The sequence below is a fragment of the Zootoca vivipara genome, chromosome 5 (assembly GCF_965207765.1).
Source record: "Zootoca vivipara chromosome 5, rZooViv2.hap1.1, whole genome shotgun sequence".
Classification (NCBI taxonomy): domain Eukaryota; kingdom Metazoa; phylum Chordata; class Lepidosauria; order Squamata; family Lacertidae; genus Zootoca; species Zootoca vivipara.
In genome coordinates, this window is record NC_142588.1 from 36,158,712 (window position 1) to 36,181,874 (window position 23,163).

The following is a 23,163-nucleotide window of genomic DNA, read 5'->3' on the forward strand; positions in this document are numbered from 1 at the left end:
TTGAATTTGGACAGTCTCCTGAGTGGAGGACTTCAGGCTTCCCTACTTGGATTGACCCTGGACTGCATTTCCTGGCCTTTGGATTGCAGGCTTTGGGCTTTGCTTGTATGGTTGACCCCCGGGCTTTGGACTTCGAACTGGACATACTGACTTGCGGCCAGGTAGGCCCAGGGGTTCAGGAGGGCTTCCTAGTTTCTTTCTCTTCACACTGGTGGAATTTCAGACCCACCTTATTATTATACATTAAAAGCCTGCCTCAGGTTAACTAAATATTTAGAAATGAAAAGGGGCATAAGAATATTTTTCTGCACCTGTTTGAGTGGCCACACTGTCAAGTGTGTAATTTATTTATGCACACACACACACACTGGTAGCTTTCCTTTCCATGTTCTGTTCTATCACCACTGCCTTACCTGCTGATAAAGGAAGAAAGAGAACTCTGTGTCTCTACAAATCCAGTGTGAAGGGTATGGAGAGAGAATGATGCCATCTGGACACTGATTGCAATGATTACGGCTAGTATCTAAAGAAGATGAATGATATACTATTGAGGCTTTTGCAAGGATAATTATAATTTGTATTTGTTACAAATCTGTTGCACCTGCAACAGATCTTGTAATCAAGAGTGTTATAGTTATTGGTAGTATAAATGTGCATATTTTTAAAAACATTGCCCCCGAGGATGCCTCAGTAATTGTCTATAGCTTAGATCTTGGAAGGAAGGAAGAGAAGGTTACATCTGCAATGCAGGTGCGATTAACATGGCAAGGGAAGAATTAAGAGGGTGCACTGGATCCTTCCCAAACAGCTCATGCAACTGTTCCTTTCAGCTTGGTTCAGTCCTTATGCACATATTAAGGCAATATGAAATTGTGTGAAATTTCTGTACAGGTTATTCTAGTTTATTGCTGCCATTCTAGAAATTGGCTGTCATAATGGCCATTACTGCAATCAAGTCTGCAATCCTGAGGCTGCTTGCTAAATCCTGCACTCAGCGGCTACAAATGTTGCCTTTAGTCTTTTCCAAAAGCCTGTTATAATCCGCTTCTAATTGAGAGCCCTTTGGCGATGTTATTTGTTTTCCTCCAGATGTACACAATATTTCCAGTTAACAAGGGTTTGTTTGCTTTTTCGGTGCTAGAAACTTTGCGTATTCATATTGACTGTTTTGACAAGGGCACACTGATATTTGCAGCTTATTTTGAGAAGACAGCACTATTTATCCAACAACTGTTAAAACTGAACTGGAGAGGATGGAAGTGCCACACAGATATGGACTGGGTCATTATAGATTGCTAAGTCATTTCTGACCTTGATACTCCTACCCTAGAAAGTGAGCAACAAATGTCATGTGATCCGTTTTTACTGCATGGCTATGTTTTTCTTTCATTAATTCCAGAGACACTTGTGTGCTTGTTGAATGGCAGATGGTATCATTCAGAAACCCTTTGTTTTCAGGTGCATAAGGATTTATTTATCTATTTTGCTTCCTGGGGGAAATGCATAAATACAGGGCTTTGTTGATTTGTATCTCTTGAAAGTCATAATTGTAACTGTTTCCACAATTTCTTATTTTTACTGTTTGTTACTACAGTTCTCACCTGGAGGGGGATTTTTATTTATGCTACTAATTTTAGTTTATTGTTCTCTATATTTCAAATTCTTTTATGGAGTTCTCCACCTCCTTTCTGTAAACCACCTTGAGAGGGGTTGTCGTTTCGCCTCGTAAAGCTGTATAAAAATACTTTTTAAATTGTGTGGAGGAAATAGTGGATGTAAATACATTGTACATCACTTAATAGTAAAAAAAAGACGATAGCAAACATTGCAGATTCAATATGGTGCAATCCATCAAACACTGTTTCTATGCAAGCCTCACTGAATAACAAAACCAATCCAAATTTTACAAAGCCAGCATAATTTACATTGGGATAAATTATGCTGGTGTAATTTACCCCTGTTCCAAACTCCGCTCAGGAGCAGGGTTAATGTTGGCTGAGCCAGCCTGAGTGGGGGGAGGGAAGGAACAAAACATTTGTTTTGGCTTGTTTTTAATACTGTGTTTTAATGCTGTAACCCTCCCTGGGACCTTAGGATGAAGGGCAGCAAATAGTGTTTGGCTTGCAGCACTCTTTTGGCTATTATAACTTCAGCTGAGTTACTAGGTTCACATGACCGAGCTAAACAAAGTTTGGAATAAGTTTCCCTCTGACCCACCCCTGCAATGCCCTTGCAACTCCCCTGGCACACACTTTTCTTTCTTTCTTTCTTTCTTTTGAGACTTGCTCCTGCCTTGGCTCAACTAGCTTTAGAAGAGCCCTGGCTGCCCCAGGGTGGAGAACATATGCAGGTGTATCTCCTGCAGAGCTAGGATGAAGTGCTTCAGGTGATACAGCACCAGCTCAACCAAAGGTCTGCCCATTCCAAATTCCACCCATCCTGGTAGAAGTTGGATTTGGATTGCTCCCTAAGGCTCCAATCCTACCTCGACTTCCTTGAGGGTTAGTCCCACTGAACTCATTGGGGGTTGCTTCTGAGTAGACATAGTTAAGATTGCACTGTTAATCTTTAACGTGTGATAAATTACAAACCTCATATGCCCTCTGCAGCCCCATACCCATCCACATTATGGTATTACGGCCTTCTCGGTGGTGGCGCCCGCCCTGTGGAATGCCCTCCCATCAGATGTCAAAGAAATAAACAACTATCTGACGTTTAGAAGACATCTGAAGGCAGCCTTGATTAGGGAAGTTTTTAATGACTGGTGTTTTAATTAATGTTTAATCTTTTGTTGGAAGCCTCCCAGAGTTGCTGGGGAAATCCAGCCAGATGGGTGGGGTATAAATATTATTATTATTATTTATTATCATCTTCTTGTACTCACATAACTGAAGACCATTATTGCATGCAAGGTAGAACAGATTAACCTGTATGTCAAATTAAAAATTTAAACCATCTCCTGCTTCAAAATAATACATATACTAGAGATGGATCTGTCCATTTCAGTTCTGTTTCTTATTTTCCCATCTTAAATTCAGTTTTCCAAATTTCTTTAGCAATTTGCAATAAAAAATAAACCCCATGGAAAATTTTGGTGCAAATTTCTCCTACTAAATGTATTTTTTGACTAAAGCACACATTTTTGTAAGCACCTAACATAATCGGCTAATATCCTAACATAATGCATTTCATTTCCACAAGTGTGTTCACTTTTATGTACACTTTCCCCTAATATATACATTATTTTTTTTTTTTAAAAAAACACTAATTGGTTGGACCACTGCATTGCAAAGTTCGTGTGAGGATGGCTGTTTCCGTTCTCATGTTTCAGAAAGCGTGAATTTGATAGATTTGCCTTCAAATGCAAACTGAATCCCCACCCACCCCTAACACACAGAGAGATCTGTTTCAGCATTTTAATTAATAGAAAAGTCCCAGACAGCAGGAATGAGCTTTGAATGCATCAGAGCATGTTTAAAATAAGTACATGGGAGGTATAAACAATAAATAATCTTGTGGCATCAGAAAGATTAACACATTTATTGTGGGACCTGCTTTTGTGGACCGGAGTTTATGGCAAAATAAATGAACTCTTCTTTAAAGTGCAACAAGACTTTTCCCTTCCACCCCCCCCCTTTTTTTTCTTTTTTTGCTGCAATAGAGTAATGCAACCATCCCTCTGGAAATTCCTGTAATGAAAAAGTATATTTCTGTGTTTGGTGATATATTATTAAATTGGGTTGGAAATCACCAATAAAAAGAATCCCACACTTAATCTGAGCAACTAATGGTGTGAGATTTCAACCAAAAGTAGGACTGTATAGTGTTGAACAATAATCAAGCAAGAAATATACCGTACTTTTCTGTGTATAAGACATGTTTTTCTCTTTAAAAATCATGCTAAAAAGTGGGGGTTGTCTTATACATGGGTAGTGCATAGGGTGGACATTTGATTGGTTGCTGCTGTGGCTGTTAGTGGCTATTGTGCATGTTATTGGTTGCTGTGTCAATGGGTGGTGTTGATTGGTGACGCTGCGGCAGTTGGTTGTGTGATTGGCAGCTTCTGTTGGCGGATTTTGAGACGTGCAGGTGAGCAATTTTTGGCAATCCCCCTAAAAAATGCTCAGCAACCCTGGGTAATCCTGCCCCCAAAAGCTCAACAACTCTGTGCCATCTCCCCCATTTTCTTAAATTTGAGTTCCCAAAAATAGGAGGTGTCTTATACACAGAAAAGTACGGTAAGTAAATAATAGGGTAGCTGTAAGTGTTCGTTTCAGTTATTTATGCTCCACTTATCCAGGCAAAAAGTCTTCACAAAGTGGCTTGCAATACAGCTAATCTAGTATAAACAGAAGTTATACATACAATTTAAAAAGAATAAAAACTCATTTAAAAAACTTTTCCTCTTTCAATATTGTGACTAAAGATTCCAATTCATCATGAAATACATTAGAGAAATTTAGAATATATAGGATCCTGATTCAGAGTGAATATTTGGCCTGGGTCATCTTTGAGAAGTAGCTTACGATGATGTGGTCTAGTCATAACTGAGCATGTAACCTACACCATAGAAACTGTATTTTATCCACCTCTCTAACATTGGAAACATTTTTTTATTCTGGTCATTTATTTTATCACCCACTAGGCTATGTTTATCAAACTAGGCAATGCCACAGCTTTTTATTTTAAGGGGGAACATCAGGATCATTTTATTTCCCCAACAAATTTCAAGTTCCCTGGAGGCATCTAATGTTGGTTTGGAGGTTCTAACAGCTATAACAGGGCCAATTCTGTTAGAATAAAGTCAACAAATATTTGCTCGGTTTTAGAAAATGAATGTGTGGCCCACTTTGTGAATAATTGTGCAATTGAGTTTTGCTTGCATGAATGGTGTCAGAAGTTAAGACTGAGCCGGCCCATTCAGATGCTTTCAGACAGAAGAGTTTCCAATACATACTCTGGAAAACATAGACTGCTGTACAAGACTAGGGCACAGCTTTATAGAAGAAGAGAAATGTGGCTTGAATGGTCAGAAGTCTTGAACTGAGACTATTTGGGGAGGTGGAGAGAAGTTGCCTTTGTGGCTATAACCCTGCACAGATTTATTAATGGGAATTAGGCAGCCTGGCTGTGCAGAGAGTGGCAGTCAAGAACTGCACTTGTAATAACTTTGCCTGACTGTAAAGGCTGATGTTGGGAAAGATGGAGGGCACAAGGAGAAGGGGACGACAGAGGACGAGATGGTTGGACAGTGTTCTCGAAGCTACCAACATGAGTCTGACCAAACTGCGTGAGGCAGTGGAAGACAGGAGTGCCTGGCATGCTCTGGTCCATGGGGTCACGAAGAGTCGGACACAACTAAACGACTCAACAACAACAAAGGCTGAAATGTGAGCCCTGGCCTTGCCAATCACAGACCCTCCAAGCGTCTGTTTTCCAGGGACAGTCCTAGATTTCCAGAAGCTGGCCCAGTTTCTGATTTCATTCAAGGATGTGCTGCTTTTCTTTAGAACATCCCTATTTTCAATGAAGAAATGTTGGAGGATATAGAGTTATCCGACCTCCCTGAACCACCCGAGTGGCTGGGGGCAACCCAGTCGGATGGGTGGGGTATAAATGTTGTTTGTTTCTTGCTTGCTTGTTTGTTGTTATGGAGTAGGAGAAATGTTGGAGGGTATGCAGTCAAATACACAAATCTACCTTATGTGTATGCAAAATATACCAAATAATTCTGTATGAAAGCGAGCAAGGAATTGCTCTTCTGATTTAGATACTGTATTTATTCAGTCTTATTTGTCCACAACATTCCTTGAGACATTCTAAGGCCTGGTTGAAACATCATACCATGGCTCCCAACTGTCTGTGCTTTGTTAGAACAAGAGCAAGCAATGAGCTCAAACACTCCTTCCTCCTCTCTTATGCAATGACTTAATGTTTCCCATAGAATCTAAACCAGAAACTTGTGATTTAAGTGTGCCTAGAGGCCAAACTATGGTTTGAATGTAGTTTGGAAACCAGGACTGTAGGTAGTGCTTAAACCATAGTGCCCCTGTTTGGGTATCATATAAAACTGATCAAACAAACCAGGAAGCCTCTTCTCAAGCTGGCCAGATGACAGAGCAGGAGGGCTGAAGAGCACTTCAGTGGCTTTGCTTGCATGCCATACGAAACCCTAGTTTGTAACAAACTCATGTTTAAGGTGAATGAGCAGTGTGCTTCTGCATACTGCTCCAAAGCTCCCGGATGTTGCTGCAGACAAAGCAAGCCAGGGTCTGGCTTGTCATGTGCTCCAAACCTGAGCTCGTGGTTTGCTTCGCTTCACACAAACCACAAGCGGTAGCTAATACCTTTATCCTTACCTCGCTGTTTGTTTTTTGAGGGGGAAGGAAACAAAAGCATGAGCCCGGGTTCAGAAGTCACAAGAAGCCAAACTCTGGCTTGTTTTGGCTGCAGGATGGCAGCATCAGAAAAGCGGGTGCCATATTAAATTTTGATCAGCATGCACCAGTACATTATAGTTAGTATTGTCCCCATGCAAAACTGGTATGGGCCAGATATTGATGGGTCTAGCCAACCCTATCTCGGCCTCATGTGAACCTACATGGGTTAAAAACCAGAAAACATTAGTATTAGTGAGGTACAGTAGTTTTCATTTCATTTGAAATGTGCGGAATTATCAAGGCACCCAGCAATGGGAACGAAACAAGTACATTCTCTATATCTGCACAGATTCTCAGGCCCAGTGCATGTTTTATTACTGTGCCGCTGAGCAACCTCTTCTGTGTGGTCAGAGGTCCAGCTGAAGTACAGTGGAACCTCGGTTTATGAACACCTCGGTTTACGAATTTTTGGTTTACGAACGCTGCAGACCCATCTGGAACGGATTAATTCACTTTCCATTACTTTCAGTGGGAAAGTTCGCTTCAGTTTATGAACGCTTCAGTTTAAGTACTCCGTGTTAAGTACTCCGTGGACCGTCTGGAACAGATTAATCCACTTTCCATTACTTTCAGTGGGAAATTTTGCTTCAGTTTATGAACGCTTCAGTTTACGAACAGACTTCCGGAACCAATTGTGTTCATAAACCGAGGTACCACTGTACTTCTGTATGCTAGAGGCCATCATGCTGGTTGCTTAGATCTCACTGGATACTTTCCACATCTGCTCCTGTGGAGGCTTTGCACTGACATGGAAATATTTCAGGGGACGGGGGGCCTGCATGGCTGCTACTCGTTAAGAAGAGAAGAGCCCTGCTAGAGCAGACCCAAAGGCCAGTCTAGTCCAGCATTCTGCTCTCACGTTGGCCAATGAAAGCCCACCAGCAGGGCCTGAGCAGAGTAGTTCTCTCCCACTGTTTCTCTTCGGCAACTGGTACTCAGAGGCGTATTTTTGAATGCTGAGCCTCGGCTGCAGAGGTTTTTTTTAGCAGCAACTATATCACTAACTTCTAAATCCTGCCTCAACTGATTATTCTAGAGCAGGCTGAAATCCTGCTGTTGATGGGCAGGTCAGCAATAAAACACCCAGCAAAGTTAACCCAAAGAAACCCAAAATCTGCAGGCCTAGTGATCGCAGCAACTCTTCCCTGTAGATCTTGTTCCAATAAGGCAGTTCTGAGGACTGAACGTCCCACCTTCCCACCACTCTCCAAGACTCCTCCCCCATCCACCTGAGGCTTCTTCGTCTTGTCTTCTGCCCTCTTCAATCCTCTCCCTGTCCTTGGAGACCAGGGGAGTGTTGGAGATTCATTCCCCGTGTGCAGTCATAGGTTTGTTGTCTGTCATATGACTGTATGTGTTTTCATTCCACCGGAATGGGGTGTGACGTAGACAGGGTGTTTGTCTTACTGTGTTCCTGAAGTGGAACTGTTGTTCTTTGTTCATTCTCTTTGCTGTCTGATACTAGAGAGAGAGGGAGCCACGTTGCAGTGCTCCATGTGTTTATATGTAAATAAAGTAGATTGGCCAAGGTGCTGTGCTACTGAGTTCTGTTACGCAACTGCGCAACGTCTGCGGATCCGTGAAATGTGCTGATGTCTTCTGGCATCAGTCACTGTGATGTTCGGGCTGGAGAATGCTTAAGAAGCTCCCGAACAATCGCCCAGGAGGGAGGGAACATACCAGTCGGGTGTGTGTCTGTGCCAAGGTTCTACTTGTGAGTAGGATGCCTCCTGACAGGGAGAAGGGGAGCTGGTCACAGCAGGAACAGGGGAACTCCTTAGCTTCTTCAGCAGCTTGCCCCCACTCCTCTCTAGCCTCCACTTCGGCTTCTGATTTTAAACCACTCTGCCCCACTAAACCCTGTTGCCTCTTCAGCTTCGGACACCTTTTCCTCCTGGTCTGCTCCCTCTTCTCCCTCTGACCCCTCAGTGTCATTCCACCACTAATCCCCTGGCTCTGAGACATCTTCCCCTAGGGCAGGCACCCCCAAACTTCGGCCCTCCAGATGTTTTGGACTACAATTCCCATCTTCCCTGACCACTGGTCCTGTTAGCTAGGGATCATGGGAGTTGTAGGCCAAAACATCTGGAGGGCCGCAGTTTGGGGATGCCTGCCCTAGGGGTTCCCCATCTGCTGCTTTCCACCACCCCTCTGCATCCGGCCAGCCCACGACACCTATAGAATCCAATGGTGATTTCTCTCGGGTAAGTGGGCTTAGGATTGCAGCCTAGCACTACCTGGGAGCTTCCTCTGTAGCACCCTCTCTCCAGTGTCCCTGCAAATGGGCCCCCTTCCCCACCCCCTTCCCCTCTCTTTGTTAAAGGTAATAAAATCACTTACAGCTTTCCAGTTGCAAGGTGCACGTCTGTTTGTCCATAGGGTATTTAGTCAAATCCATACTACAGGCAACAGTTGTAGTTATCCTTTAAAAGCAAAGTACAGATGGTTACCGTCCATGCATCATACTGAGCACTGAAAATAGAAACAAATTATCCTACTTATTTGAGCTTCTTTTTTTTAAAAAAAAAAGGCAAAACATATGGCTAGGGGGGAAAGATCGGCTGATGTTTTTTGTCAAGAGACAGCTAGGGAATAAAGATGTGAAATTATTAACTCCTTTACACCCCACTTCATTCTGAATCTTAGCAAAAATGAGACAGTGGAAAACAAAAATGGTTAAAAACAAGTGCAGTGCGTGAAGGTAAGAAAACAGCAGTACAATTGTAAGTTAAAAGGAGTAATCGGCAGCCAAAAAAAATGGAAGAATTATTTAACATCAAGGGTCAACAACAACAACAACAAATGCATGCTGCCCCAGGGACTCTGGGAGGCTTCACCCAGAAAAAAAATGTATTCAACTCGCATCTGGAGGAAGCCTGATAGATCTTCACTGGGAGAGCATTTAATAATGTTGGCACTACTGCTGAAGACCCTGTCTCTTGGGCCCACCTCACAATGGTCTGAGTGCTGGGAGACCAGGGTTCAAATCATTGGGTGACCTTGGGCCAGTCACTCCCTGTCAGTCTAACCTGCCCCACAGGGTGGTTGTGGGGATGGAATGGGGGGAGGGCAAACCATGCTCACCACCTTGAGCTCATTGGAAGTAAAAGGTGGTATATAAATGGAATAAATAAAATAGAAGCCATGCAAAATTACAGTACAGTCACCACCATCTCCCTTTGCCTCGGCACCCTACTGCAGCTTCTCCCAATTTGGTGCTCACCAAAAGTTTTGGATTACAACCTCAGGAGACTGTAAGTGTGGAGAATGCCCAGGAATGATGAGAACTGTAATCTAAAACATCAGGAGGGTTGGGAAAAGCTGATATACTGTGACTGCTTGCGTGTGCAATTGAAACAACAGCATATTTTCCTGTTTATCCCTGGCTTCATTTCCCTTTCTATGTTGCTTTGCTTTTTGTCTATAGTAAATGTATTTTTAAATTAGTTGAATTGGGACTTACTGGATAGCTATAGATTAAGCACTTCAGTTGGAATTGCCACTCTTCCCTTTTTAGATCCTGAAAAGGGGTACCCCAATTGTACAGAAACAAATTTTGAAAATAGTTCATAATATTTCAATTCATCTGCTCTGGCCATCAAAGTGAGAAGGAGGGCAAGGCAACATAGTCCTCACTATGAACTGCCTTCCTGACATTATCAGCTAGTCAGATCTTACTGGCCATGTGACATTGTCAATTATCATCACACTAGCTATGTAATCGCATATTGTTGGCTTCGCATATGCAACATGAAGCAGTCCCTGTTTTCTTCCTTTTAAAAAGATGGTGCCAGAGGATTTACTGATGAGGCAGTGAACATCTGAACTTGAAAAGAGGTGAGCAAGGGATGGTGTAAGCCAGGCATAGGCAAACTCCAGCCCTCCAGATGTTTGGGACTACAATTCCCATCATCCCTGACCACTGGTCCTATTAGCTAGGGATGGTGGGAGTTGCAGTACCAAAACATTTGGAGGGCCGAGTTTGTCTATGCCTGCTCTAGGTGAACATTTGACACAGCTGTGATATGTATAAAGCTCTCCCAACAAGTATTTCGTTAATTGTGATGGAGGGGAGAGCAGCTGTGAAAGTATAAAACAAACAGCTGGATCAGGAATCTGTCTGGTCTAGTATCGTATAATGATTATCGACAACATAGCTGGTGAAAGAGGATCCACTTAAAACGGTCACAAATCATTCTAATCGATCTCAGAAGGGCTCTTTGAAAAAGCATTCTTTTGGCAATGAACATACCTTATGGCATAAAGGACTGTTCCATTAGGATATATTCTTATTAGACGGTTTTCAACTGTGATATCATGAAGAAAAGACTTTTTTGAGTCCACTATAAAGGTGTCTGGTACCCAAAGCATCTCCACAAGGCGGCCATCTAAGCTTAAGCTCTTGTTACCCTCAAAACAAAGGCGTTCATCAGTCCATCGTTGTCTTAGGAATATAGTAGCTGTGTAATCCTAGGAAGAGAGTGCAGCTTGAAATAGACGGCTAACTAAATATATTGTAACACACATACCCCTTTTGTTTGATCTGCTAAATGTATGGAAACAACTATTATTACCGTTAACTCATAGCAGTTTCAAAAGGGATAGGTTCTCAAAGGAACCCCCCTACATGCTCTCACACAGCACTGGATACAAGCTTAAAGGTAAAGGGCCCCTGACCATTAGGTCCAGTTGTGTCCGACTCTGGGGTTGCGGTGCTCATCTCGCTCTATAGGCCGAGGGAGCCGGTGTTTGTCTTCAGACAGCTTCCGGGTCATGTGGCCAGCATGACAAGGCTGCTTCTGGCGAACCAGAGCAGCGCACGGAAACGCCGTTTACCTTCCCGCCGGAGCGGTCCCTATTTATCTACTTGCACTTTTGATGTGCTTTCGAACTGCTAGGTGGGCAGGAGCTGGGACCGAGCAACAGGAGCTTACCCCGTTGCAGGGATTCGAACCGCCGACCTTCTGATCAGCAAGCCCTAGACTCTGTGGTTTAACCCACAGCGCCACCTGGGTCCCTACAGGCTTAGCTGTATGAATTAAAATGGCCATGTTGCCCCAAAGTGTTTTGGTAAGGTGCTTTGGTTTTTTTAATGATGATATTGGTTCCTTATTCTGAAAGTCAAGCAAAGATGCTGGAAGCAAAAGGAGAATGAAAGAGTTTCCAGTTATACTTAATACACTATGCAGTAAGAAAAGAAAAAAATACTACTATACCATGTTTATTTCCGATATTGTGTCAATGCTTGCTATATCCATACTCATTCCTATGGAGACAGGGCCATCTGAAATAGATGCACAAACATAGCACACAATAAAATTAATATTCAGTCTATAGTAAGTGGTTGTGGTCTTTGTTTTGGTACTGAGAGTTCATCCCTATGCTGTGGCAGATTACATGAGACTGGAGCTAAAAGCAGGTTTCCAATGTCAGTTTTCCTGAGGGAGAAAGATTAGTCTCACAGGAGTTTCTGCAGACCAGAGGTGGTCTCGGAGCAAACATGTGAAGACAATTGAGCACATTTTGGAGTTGTTCAGCCAGCTTTAGCAGTTTCACTGGGTAGGGCTTCCTGGATAAGAAACAGTGCATAAATCCCTATATCACAGAAATAAAGTGCAATGTATCCATTTGGAAACAAGAATGCACATCAAAGATTGGACATTAAGGACAAATGTATTTTTTAAAAATAATACTGATGTTAATTTAGCAAAAATGTTTAATATTAAAATCATATAATGACTTGGGGGGCGGGGGTCTATTTGATTCAATCCAGCAATAATTAATTTAGTCCTGTTCATTAGTTTCAGTGTGGGTCTACTCTGTGTAAAACATTCGGTATATGCAGCTTTCCATGTTTGTGAAATCTTCAGCAACCCTGCTGTTATTTAAGTAGTTCAAAGAAATGCTGCCCACTTTTCTGGAGTTTTGGAAATGATACAAAATTGACGAAGCGAAGCTGCAGCGAGGGTTCCCTTCCCTCGGTGACTTGCATCCTTCTGCTTCGTCCAGATGTCCATTGATGGTACAATTGCTTCTGGGTTTGGCATGTGAACAACTTGCAAATGTGACCGAAGAGTTAGTCTTCAGAGTTTAGTCTTATTACAGAAGAGGTCTTTTCAAATTAAGTCCCAGCAATTCACCTTAAGGTGGGAGGAGTGGATACTGTTTGAAAATTTCCAATATTTAAAGGAAAAGAAAACAGTTTCCGCACTTAGTGAAGCTAAATTGACTTTGCATCTCGATAGATAAGATTTCCAGGTAAGTAGTCATTCAAGTCAGTTGCAGCAAAAACAAGACAGGCCTCATTTGAAACTACAGCTTTTCACTATAGGAATGAGCTCAGGCAAACTTTGGGTTCCCCTTCCTTCTTCCTTCAGCATGGCCACTAGGAGGACACTGAAAGCTTCCTCATTTTTTTACAAATCACAATTTCCCCTTTTGTCCAGATCTGGGCAAACTCTGGTTAGATTTAAGTTGTTTTAATGAAACAATCCAACTTCAAACCTTGGTTTATGGAGCTGGTTTATTCCAGTAAACCATAGCTAAGATCAGTGGCATGTGGTGAATTTTTTAGTAGGGGAACAGTTAGGGCCAGAGGCACCAGCTTGCAAGGGTGTGTGAACATTGCACCTCCTTCTCTAAGTTGCGCAAAAGCTTCCTGGGCTTTGGAAAGAAAGCACCAGGAGAACATTTAGGGGACTAGCCTAGTCCCACTAGTGCATTGATCTCACACCACTGGCTAAAATCAACCACATTTTAGGGTGAAATGTTCCAATCTCTTTCCTGGAGAGAAGGAAGGGGGAGGCATGCATGCCAGAGACTTACCTGGGCTCATTCCCATGACAATAAACCACATTTAGCATTATGTCTAGTCGTAACCACTTTAAATACATAATCATCTTCACCAAACCTTTATTAGGCATTACAAATATGGGCTATCATAAAACATCCATATATAAAATTTTAAAATATATACAAATAAACAGCCATGTAAAAATATGTAATAACGAGGATTTTCATTGGAATGTCTTCCTGCTAAATAGTGCCATTCACCACTCTTAAGAGATACTGTTGATAAAAACTCAGCCACCCTTGTTGTTGTTGTTGTTGTTGTTTGTTTAGTCATTTAGTCGTGTCCGACTCTTCGTGACCCCATGGACCATAGCACGCCAGGCACTCCTGTCTTCCACTGCCTCCCGCAGTTTGGTCAGACTCATGTTTGTAGCTTTGAGAACACTGTCCAACTATCTCGTCCTCTATCGCAGTTACTTCTGGGTTAATGTCAGACAGATAGAATCTGATATTTTCATTGTGCCGTGATGTTAGACTACCGAAAAAGGGGATAGCTTGCATTTGCGTACCTGGTTGTACAATAGACAGTAGAAAAGAATATGTTCTACTGTGTCTGGCACATTCAAAGAACATCCGCAATGTCTATTTTTTCTGGGGATGTTTCAATATCTGCCCTTGACAGAAGCTGAGGGGGAAATGTTCAGTTGGGCTAACGTAAAGGCCCTGCGTTGGACTGGAATTAATTAATTTTGAAATATAAGTGACCCTATTATCTGGTGTATTTAAACCAGGCATCCCCAAATTTTGGCCCTACAGATGTTTTGGACTACAATTCCCATCTTCCCTGACCACTGGTCCTGTTAGCTAGGGATCATGGGAGCCGAGTTTGCCTATGCCTGTCCTACGTAACTGTAGGCCACAGAATCATGTCCAAGTGATGTCTGAATATTGGGGTGCTTAGCTGTTTGAGCACACCAGCTCACAGTTGGATGTTTGGAAGAGAGAGCAGAGGAAAATAGGGTTGAGAGGGCTGCTATTTGAAAGTAAAGTATACCTGGAATTATTAATTTTGAAATACAGTGGTACCTCGACTTACGAATGACTCAACAACCGAATTTTTCGACTTACAAATGGGGCAAATGGCTGCACACTTACGAATTTCTCGACATCCGAACGGAAACCGCAGCAGTTTTTGATACGGTTTTTTCGACTTACGAATTTTTAGATGGGGTTGCTTCAAATTTTTCCGTTTCTAATGCATTCCTATGGGAAATCATATTTCCAATGGCGCTTTCGACTTACAAATTTTCGGGACGGATTAAATTCGTAAGTCGAGGCACCACTGTATAAGTGACCCTGTTGTCTGGTGTATTTAAACCATAGAACTTGGGGGAGCAAATTTTATTTACAGCTGGCTTGATGTTTTGTTTTTCAGTGTCCCTTACCTTAATCTGATTTGAATATTTATTTGTGATAAATATATTGCTCACTTGAATTATACAAGAGTTCCAAGTCAATACCGATAGATCTGATTTTGCCATTTAAGAGCTGGAACCATCTGAATTTATAAGAGTCCTTAAGTAAGTCAGAGAGTAGACTCAAAGGTTGGCAAAGGAAATGGCAACGCAACCACAGTATTTTATAATGCTAGCCTACACCCAATATTCCATCATGTGTTGCCCCTTACTTTATTGAACTTGGGAGCCCCAGGACACCTCTCAAGAAACTTGACTGCATCTTATCTAAATCACTATTATATGCTTGTATCCATATTGGGATCCCAAAAAGTATCTGGGATGACACTTTAGCTTGAAAAATTTGAATAGCAGCTGGTATAAATTGGTTACACTTCTGAAAATAAAAGCAAGCTATTGTTGAAGAGGTCCACTATGCCTGTTTTATAACACCTTAAATGCATAATAACTGTTGCAAGTCTTCAATACTCTTTGTTGTTTCTGATTGATAAAATGATTTAATTTTTGTAATGAAATAACCAGATAACATATGCATGATTTATTCCTCTAATGGCAAACTGGTAAAATTTGACCAAATTGTAAAAAAGATTGATCCCAGTATCCTTGATCTTACCTACAGCATCGTTAAGGGAAGTTTTTGAAATTATTCTTGCCTCTCTCCAGTAGATGGCAATAGAAAACTATTCCCTTTTTCCATCTTTGGAAGGCCAGAGGGTTAAACCAATAAAGGTTAAATATCTTACAATATATGAATGCTTTATTTTGTAATAAATACTGGATTAATATATATATATAAACTGGAAATAATTACTTTTATTCAATATAATGACTGTAAGCAGAGCAACAGAGTTTTGCAATGAAATATCATTTGATGAGAAACAAGGATGCATTGAATGCAGTAAAGCTCAACTAGAAATTTAACATATTTTACTCAGCAAGAGCCAGAAGTAACCATACTAAGGTTACCTCCGATGCAAAGAATTCTGTTTTATGCCATTACACATCACCAACTTCTTCAAACAGCTCAATAAAATATTAGGCAATGGTGATAAGATGTTTAGAACTGAGTATTCTAATGTAGCCATCTGCTTCTGCAACCCACACTTTTAACTTCTTGTTTTAAAAACTGAAGGTGAAGAGCCAACAGTTTCCCATCCAAAGTTTCCACGAAACCAGGGATTCTGCTGTAGATTCTGCTTTGGCAGCAAAGCCAGCCAAATCTTGAAATTCATTATACCCTGAGATGCAACCTGTTCAGCCTGTGGTGCATTTTGTTCCATATTTCATTCTCTGTGTTCAAAGCATCTGTCTCCCAGAACAGGAGGGAGGAAAATCAGCACTAAAACATCTGTCTCTACTTTAGTCTAACTCATTTCACAATTATTTAAAAGGAGGGGTTTAATGTGGAGCCCACAGCATCCCTCAGAACTGCAGTAGTTGTAAATGATGTTCAGCAACCCACTTTAAAGTAAACATACCATTCTAAATTATTAACTGGGTAGATGGTATAAAACTGTATTCCACCAGCATCTAATACCTATATGAAATTTGATCATTATTTATAATTATGCATAATGCATAATTTGGAGCATATAGCAAGGATTTTGTTGTTGTTTGGAGCTGCTGCTGCACAGCTAAAGAAAATACACATAGAAAAGTGGGTTCTTTTTCAGCAAACAGAAAAAAAACAACCTCTGGTTCTTCAGCATTTCCAACTATTATTTTTACTAGGCACTCTGGTGCCACTTCAAAGTGCACAAGGAGCCAGTGGTGTTCCCTAGAGATGAAAAAGTATAAGGCCACTGATCTAAATTATGAAACATGTCACTGTTATGACAGGGCTGTAGAGGTCATAAGTTAACACCAAAACAGTCTCGTATGGACGATAGCAGACAACACATTTCCCTTCTAGCACATGACTGGATTCCTTCTGATATCTGGATCATCTTAGTTAGTGGATGTGTTCTTTGCACCACAGGCTCCTCAATTCCTTCTGCACTTTGCTTTTGGGCCACTATAAATAAGAATCTTGACTATACAGGCCAGTCTGTGACTTCTGTTAGATATGGCAGATCCTAGTTCGGTATCATAGGGAAAGAGCTAACCTTTCAGGTTCCTTCTAAACCCTGCAGCTCGGGAGATAGAACATCCTTTTAAAATGACACGATGCTGCCAAAGATACAGGACTGAAAAGGCTTTAATTGTGGTTTGATTTCTCATTTTTCAGTTGCTGTCTACTTCTTAGAAGAGCCTATTCCCGTCAAAAACTCTTTTTTTCTACTTACTGTCAAAAAATGGTCGCAGATACTTGTTATATCCTTTCATTATTTTCTGTATGGTTGGAGGAAGAATTTCACCCTTTTCTTCAGCCAGAGAAACTTGTGTTAATCTAACCAGGAAAAAGAACAATGACTTTATTCTCGGGCTATTGTCGCAGACAAAATGCTGTGCCAGATTTCTAACATAGAAGTTGTGTTGCTTTTCCATCTCAAAATGTCTACATGTAGCAAGATCATTTCCCAAAATGCCAGACTTGATAAAGCTTTAATCCCTCAAGGAGCAGAATCTGCCGGTTTTATATCTTGCCCAAATTTGGTACAACTGCCCTGATAGCTGAATGAATTTCTAAAGTGTTCAGTGTTTGCTTACCATTTCGCTCACAATATATAATAGTAGGTAGGCTTTTCTCCATCTGATAAAATGAAGTTTATTTTTATATACCATGAAATCTGCTTAGTCAAATTTCCCCAAGGGATAAAATACATCATAAAATATTTTTGCATGCCACAGCTGTTCTCTGCACCCCAACCTGGTGTCCTCCAGATGTTTTGCTCCACAGTTCCCCTTGGGCCCAGCCAGCATGGTCAATGGCCAGCAATGATTAGAGAGTTATATGCCAAAATGTCAGGAGACCACAAAGCTGAGGAAGGCTGGTCTACAGTTTCCATTTCCAGAACAACAATGAATTTTGTCCTGGTACAGACAAGTTACTACTGTATAGTGATCAGGTATGAGTTGTGGCAAAACTAGGCCTCATACACTCCCTTAGTTCAGAGTTTCCCAAACTTGGGTCTCCAGCTGGTTTTGGACTACAATTCCCACCATCCCTGACCACTGATCCTGCTAGCTAGGGATGATGGCAGACCCAAGTTTGGGAAACCCTGCCTTACTGTATAATAGGAAGAGAATGAAAGATTCTACCTGCAAACCAGGATCTATATTATGTTCAAACCCAGATATCTGTGGTTTGTTCTGACTATAGTTAATTAAAGCAAATGATATCCAAAAGTTCTTTAAGAGCCCTGCTGTTTATTTCAATGACATAGTATCCATGTGTATATTTGGGGGAATAGCCCATATGCATGTGAACCTGTATGTGTACTGATGATGATCACATATATATATAAATCTATGGTGCAAATTATGATACAGGAAGTGCAAATATACCTCTGTGTCCTCTTTGCACTGAACTTAGGCAGGCCAGCGAATCCAATTGGTTCTCATGCAGTAAAGATATCACCTTTGCAACCTGGTGCACAAATAATATGAATCTTAATCCCATAATCCACTTGATCTGCTGGTCTGTCTATTGAGTGGGCCCCCTGAAAAACCCGCCCCCACAGTTGCCTGTGCAGGGATGATGTTCCCTATCACAACATACAAATCAGATGCAATTATTGTTGACAGGTATCTGAGGATAAAAATTCAAATGTGATAAAAAATCCTGCATAGTTTATGAAAGCAGACAGCTGCTTTGAAACACAATCCTGCTCTGAAACCATTTCATTCACTCGCAAAGAAACTTAACGTGTGCACCATGGAATGCATGGCTGAACAGATTTGATTGTTTCCAAATTAGTTAGTAAAATTCTTTAGGCAGGAACCACTTTACTTTCCATGTTTCTATAGCGACTAGCATAGTATATTCAAGCAAAGGTGCACATTGCAGATTTCCTGTTCTTTTTTCTTTTTTACTTCAGCTATCATTAACATTAGATGTGTAGAGTTTAGTTATAAAGGACAGGAGCAGAATGATAACAAAGGCAACCAGTATGGATCCGTTGCCAAGACTGAAAGTCCCCCATCTCCCCACAGCCATCTATATCCTCTTCTCTTCGGGGCTTTCCCCAAGCAATCAGAGACTGTGCCTGCATGAAGCCTGCCACTGCTCTGCCCATTTCAGCCATCTTCTGGAGATGGGGGGAGGGCAGCTTGTCGCAGCAGGAAGAGGAGACACCTGTGACTCTTCACCAGCCTAACTCATCTCTGCCTCCCTCCTCTCCAGCCTCCCAGCTCACTAAGCCCTGTTACTTCTTCAGCTTCAGCTTCTGACACCTCTTCTCAGTCTCCTCCCTCTGACCACTCATCGTTGTCCCACCACCACACCCTGGGCTCTGAGCCTCCCCCCCCCGGGGGGTTCCCCAGCTGGTTCTCCCCACTACTTCTCTGCGTCCAACCAGTCCATGACAGCAGCAGTGATGCTAGCCATACAGAAACCAGGTATGCAATGCAACGCCACCTTTGTTGCTCCACCAAACACTACTGGGCATAATAAGAGCCCCACTGAACCAGACCAAAGCTTCATCTAGTCTGTTTCCCACAGTGGCCAATCAGATGTCTATGGGAATCCCACAAGCGGGACGTGACAATTAACAGCTTTCTCCGTAGTCCCTCCCTAGCAACTGGTACTTACAACATATCCAGCATGAGTAATAGCTGGCATTGCCACAGCCCATGATGGGTAGACATGAAAACCACTGTCCCTCTGTTAATGGAGACATCAGCTATGCAAAAGAGGGAATCGCTTATTAGTTTGACTAGTGAAAATAATGGGATTTCCTGACCACCTTTCCCTCCCTATTCTACTAGTGAATAATAGAGATGCAAGGTGGAAACCTGGGGAAGAACCCCCCCCTCTCTCTTGGAAAGCCCCAAGGGAGGATCCTGACACGACTTCTCTTCCTCTGCTTCCCATCCTCCGCATCTGCCTGTAGTGGGTGAAAATGAGCATCTTGATGGGAGGGGCAGGTGGGTGATGGGGGTCAAAGGAGGACCAAGAGAATCTGAGGGTGCAGGCCTGATCAAAGAAGCTGTAGAGATAGGCAGCCCCTTGCAAGCTCACCACCTCCAAAGTTTCATTGTCTTGAAATGGCCCAATAACCTTTTGCTCCCACCCCAAATGATTCTGCATGCACAGAGGAAGAACGCAACAAACGCCATCTCTTACCTGCATAATATCATTAGGGAAAGGGCTTTGAAACCCCAGCTCGAGGTGTACATCATTGGAGCTGGCTCCAAAAAATATATCTTATTCTTTCCTAAAAGCAAATGAAGCAAAAGCCTTACTCGCAGAGCACTGTGAAGAACACAGAGAGTCTTAACAGGGTTACATGAGGTTACCAAGGGTGACTTAAAATTTAAAAAAAGGATCATTGGGGAAATTGCAGATACCGGTAGTAACACTACTTAATCCTGACAGAGTTCAGAGGGGATTAGCTTAATCCAATTTTGCAGGTTTGTGTTTTACACTTTGGTCCTAAAGGAAGCAATTCCCTTTTATTTAAGTTGAACTTTAAAGCAGGAGTGGGAAACAGCTGGCATGTGGGCCATATGTGGCCCTCCCCACCTGAAATGCATTATTCCCTCCTTGCTCTCTCCCCTCACTGCAATTAGGCTTGAAAAAAGGTTTCTACTGGAGTCAGTTTCCCCCCCCTCTCTCCCCCTCCCCGCCAATAGTAGTGAGTAGGAAGAATGGCTGCTGTTTTGTCTAACCCATGGGTAGGCAAACTAAGGCCCAGGGGCCGGATCCAGCACAATCACCTTCTAAATCCGGCCCGTGGACGGTCCAGGAATCAGTGTGTTTTTACATGAGTAGAATGTGTGCTTTTATTTAAAATGCATCTCTGGGTTATTTGTGGGGCCTGCCTGGTGTTTTTACATGAGTAGAATGTGTGCTTTTATTTAAAATGCATCTCTGGGTTATTTGTGGGGCATAGGAATTCATTCAGTTGTTTGTTTGTTTTTTCAAAATATAGTCCAGCCCCCCACAAGGTCTGAGGGACAGTGGACTGGCCCCCTGCTGAAAACGTTTGCTGGCCCCGGGTATAACCGCCCTGATACTCCTGCAGTTGGGAGACTCGAGGCTGATTCTGTGTTGTCCTTTAATGAAATATCCTCAGGGCAACTAAAAAACACACACCCAAAAACCTGAAACATCATCTTCTCAGATGATAAGCAATCAAATATAACACAGAATAGTCCAATAGCATCTGGAGTGTCACAGATTACCTTCCCTGATCTAGTCCAACATCCCCCACTTGGTTGTTGGCAACAGACCTCTCATTTGACCACAGTGTCTGTTTAGCAGGTATATGCTGCCTTTAATTTCCCTATCCTAGATAATTTCCCTATCCTAGATAATGCCTTCCAATAGATCTATGCTTCATAAATTTGTCTAATTCCCTTTTGGAGCCACAGAAGCTACTTGACTAACATCTATAGCTCGACCTCAATAGCTGCTTCTTTAAAATCATAATAATAAAATACTGGTGTGACCTTGGTTAACTTGCAGTCCTCCACATAAGGACTTGATTTTACTGACAATTGCATTTTTCGTTGGAAGACCAACAATTTCACCCTCAGGTGTAAGAAGTCCCTGTTCTAGCAACTTTTACGTTTTTGCCTTATTAGCTAGCCAAAGAACACTGTCTATTTGACAAGGAGCTAATCCTACTCATTTTTAGTCAGAAGATCGGGCTTGCCGAACAGGTCAGCGATTTGAATCCCTGCGACGGGGTGAGCTCCCGTTGCTCGGTCCTTGCTCCTGCCAAGCTAGCAGTTCAAAAGCACGTCAAAGTGCAAGTAGATAAATAGGTACCACTCCAGAGGGAAGGTAAACGGTGTTGCTCTGGTTCGCCAGAAGCGGCTTCATCATGCTAGCCACATGACCCGGAAGCTGTATGCCGGCTCCCTCAGCCAGTAAAGTGAGATGAGCGCTGCAACCCCAGAGTCATTCACAACTGGACCTAACGGTCAGGGGTCCCTTTACCTTTAAGCTCTGTTCAGTTTAATGGGACTTACTCTGGAGAAAACATGCATGGAATAGCAAATTTAGTTCTTTACAAACTCTTCTCAAGGGAGGGGGCAGATATGGGTACCAGTGGAAACCCAGTATGAAGCATTTATTTCCCTTCCCTCCCTAATCCTTCATCAACACTCCTTGACCACCTTTGGTGCCTAACAGTAATCACTTCCCTTAATAAACAATAGTTCCCAGGATTCTCTGGGGGAAGTTTGCTTTAAATGTATGATGTGTGTGCTTCCCTAGTCCAACTGATCAGCGCCATAATTTTCTGTGTGCTCACTGGAAACCTAGGCCCGGTCCCCACTCTGAGCTATGAAATCATTACCCTGAGGGAGGAGTTGTCCTGGTGTTCTCCAGCTCCTGTCAGCTTTCTACAATTTTATTTTATTCAGAACAATTTATAGATGCTTCATCACTGGGGGGGGAGGCATTCTCTCCATCCCCTCATACGATTCCCCAAAAAGGTGCATTTAATAATTATTTAATTTAATTATTTTTATTTTTATTTTTTTACCTCATGGACATGGTGAAGTCCATAGCCACTCCAAGCATCTAAAAATGTTAAAAGGGAAAGGCAAAGCACCAGAATATCGGAGCAAGATTTTCCAATGAAGTAACAGCTTTTGTGAATAGTGTTGTTGAATAGAGATGAACAAAACAGCCTACTTCCATCCCATTTCAGCTTCTCCTTCATGCAAAAACAGGTCCGTGCCGTCTCATTTTCACATAGGATTTGTTTTTGATTCTAAAAATCTACAGTTCTCCAAAAATAAAAAAAGCAGGTGGTCATGAGGTGTTTGGAGCGCTGCCTCCATTTCCTCTACACAGAGGCGGTTTTAGGGTACCATGACCGGTTCGGCTGCCCTAGGCCCCGGACCCACAGAGGGCACCACAACAATGTTGTAGAGAGGAGTGCAAGAGGGGGGGGGCACCAAATTTAAGCATCGCACAAGGTGCCGCTGAAATTTGAGAGCCCAAAGTCCGCCACAGCTCTACAGCAGGGTTGGGGGCCCATCAGCCCCGACTAGCATAGCTAATGCAGGGGTGTTGGGAGCAACATCTTGATCGGGGTGAGGAATCTCCAGCCTGTGTGCCAATCTTGGTCTGCTAGAGGGTCCAGTTTGGCCCATGAGGCCAATTCCCAGCAAACCACACCCACCTGCCTATCACCCAGCGTGACTCAGTGGCATCAGCTGATGGGCAAGGGGCGGAGTCCCATTCAGCCAGTTCAGCAGAATTAAATACAGACCCCTATCTGAATTATCTACTTACCAGTCAAGTAAGATCACAGATAGGGCTTGGAGTCTCTAGCACAGGGGTAGCCAACATGGAGCAGTCTAGATGCAGTGGACTACAACTCCTATCAGCCCCA

The 23,163-nt window shown here is 42.5% G+C and overlaps 1 protein-coding gene across 1 annotated transcript in view; it reads right to left on the minus strand.

Moving 5' to 3' along the window:
• LOC118096324 (gamma-aminobutyric acid receptor subunit pi-like) overlaps positions 1-20,019 on the minus strand; it is a 31,714-nt gene extending 11,695 nt beyond the window's left edge. Inside the window, exons 1-5 of the mRNA XM_035137989.3 lie at positions 19,935-20,019; positions 16,993-17,096; positions 11,657-11,724; positions 10,693-10,910; positions 8,781-8,863 (exon numbers count right to left, since the gene is read on the minus strand). Coding sequence (XP_034993880.1) covers positions 8,781-8,863; positions 10,693-10,910; positions 11,657-11,724; positions 16,993-17,096; positions 19,935-19,990 — 529 coding nt within the window. The 5' untranslated portion in view covers positions 19,991-20,019. The remainder of the gene's footprint in view (positions 1-8,780; positions 8,864-10,692; positions 10,911-11,656; positions 11,725-16,992; positions 17,097-19,934) is intronic.
• Between the last annotated feature and the right edge of the window lie 3,144 nt (positions 20,020-23,163).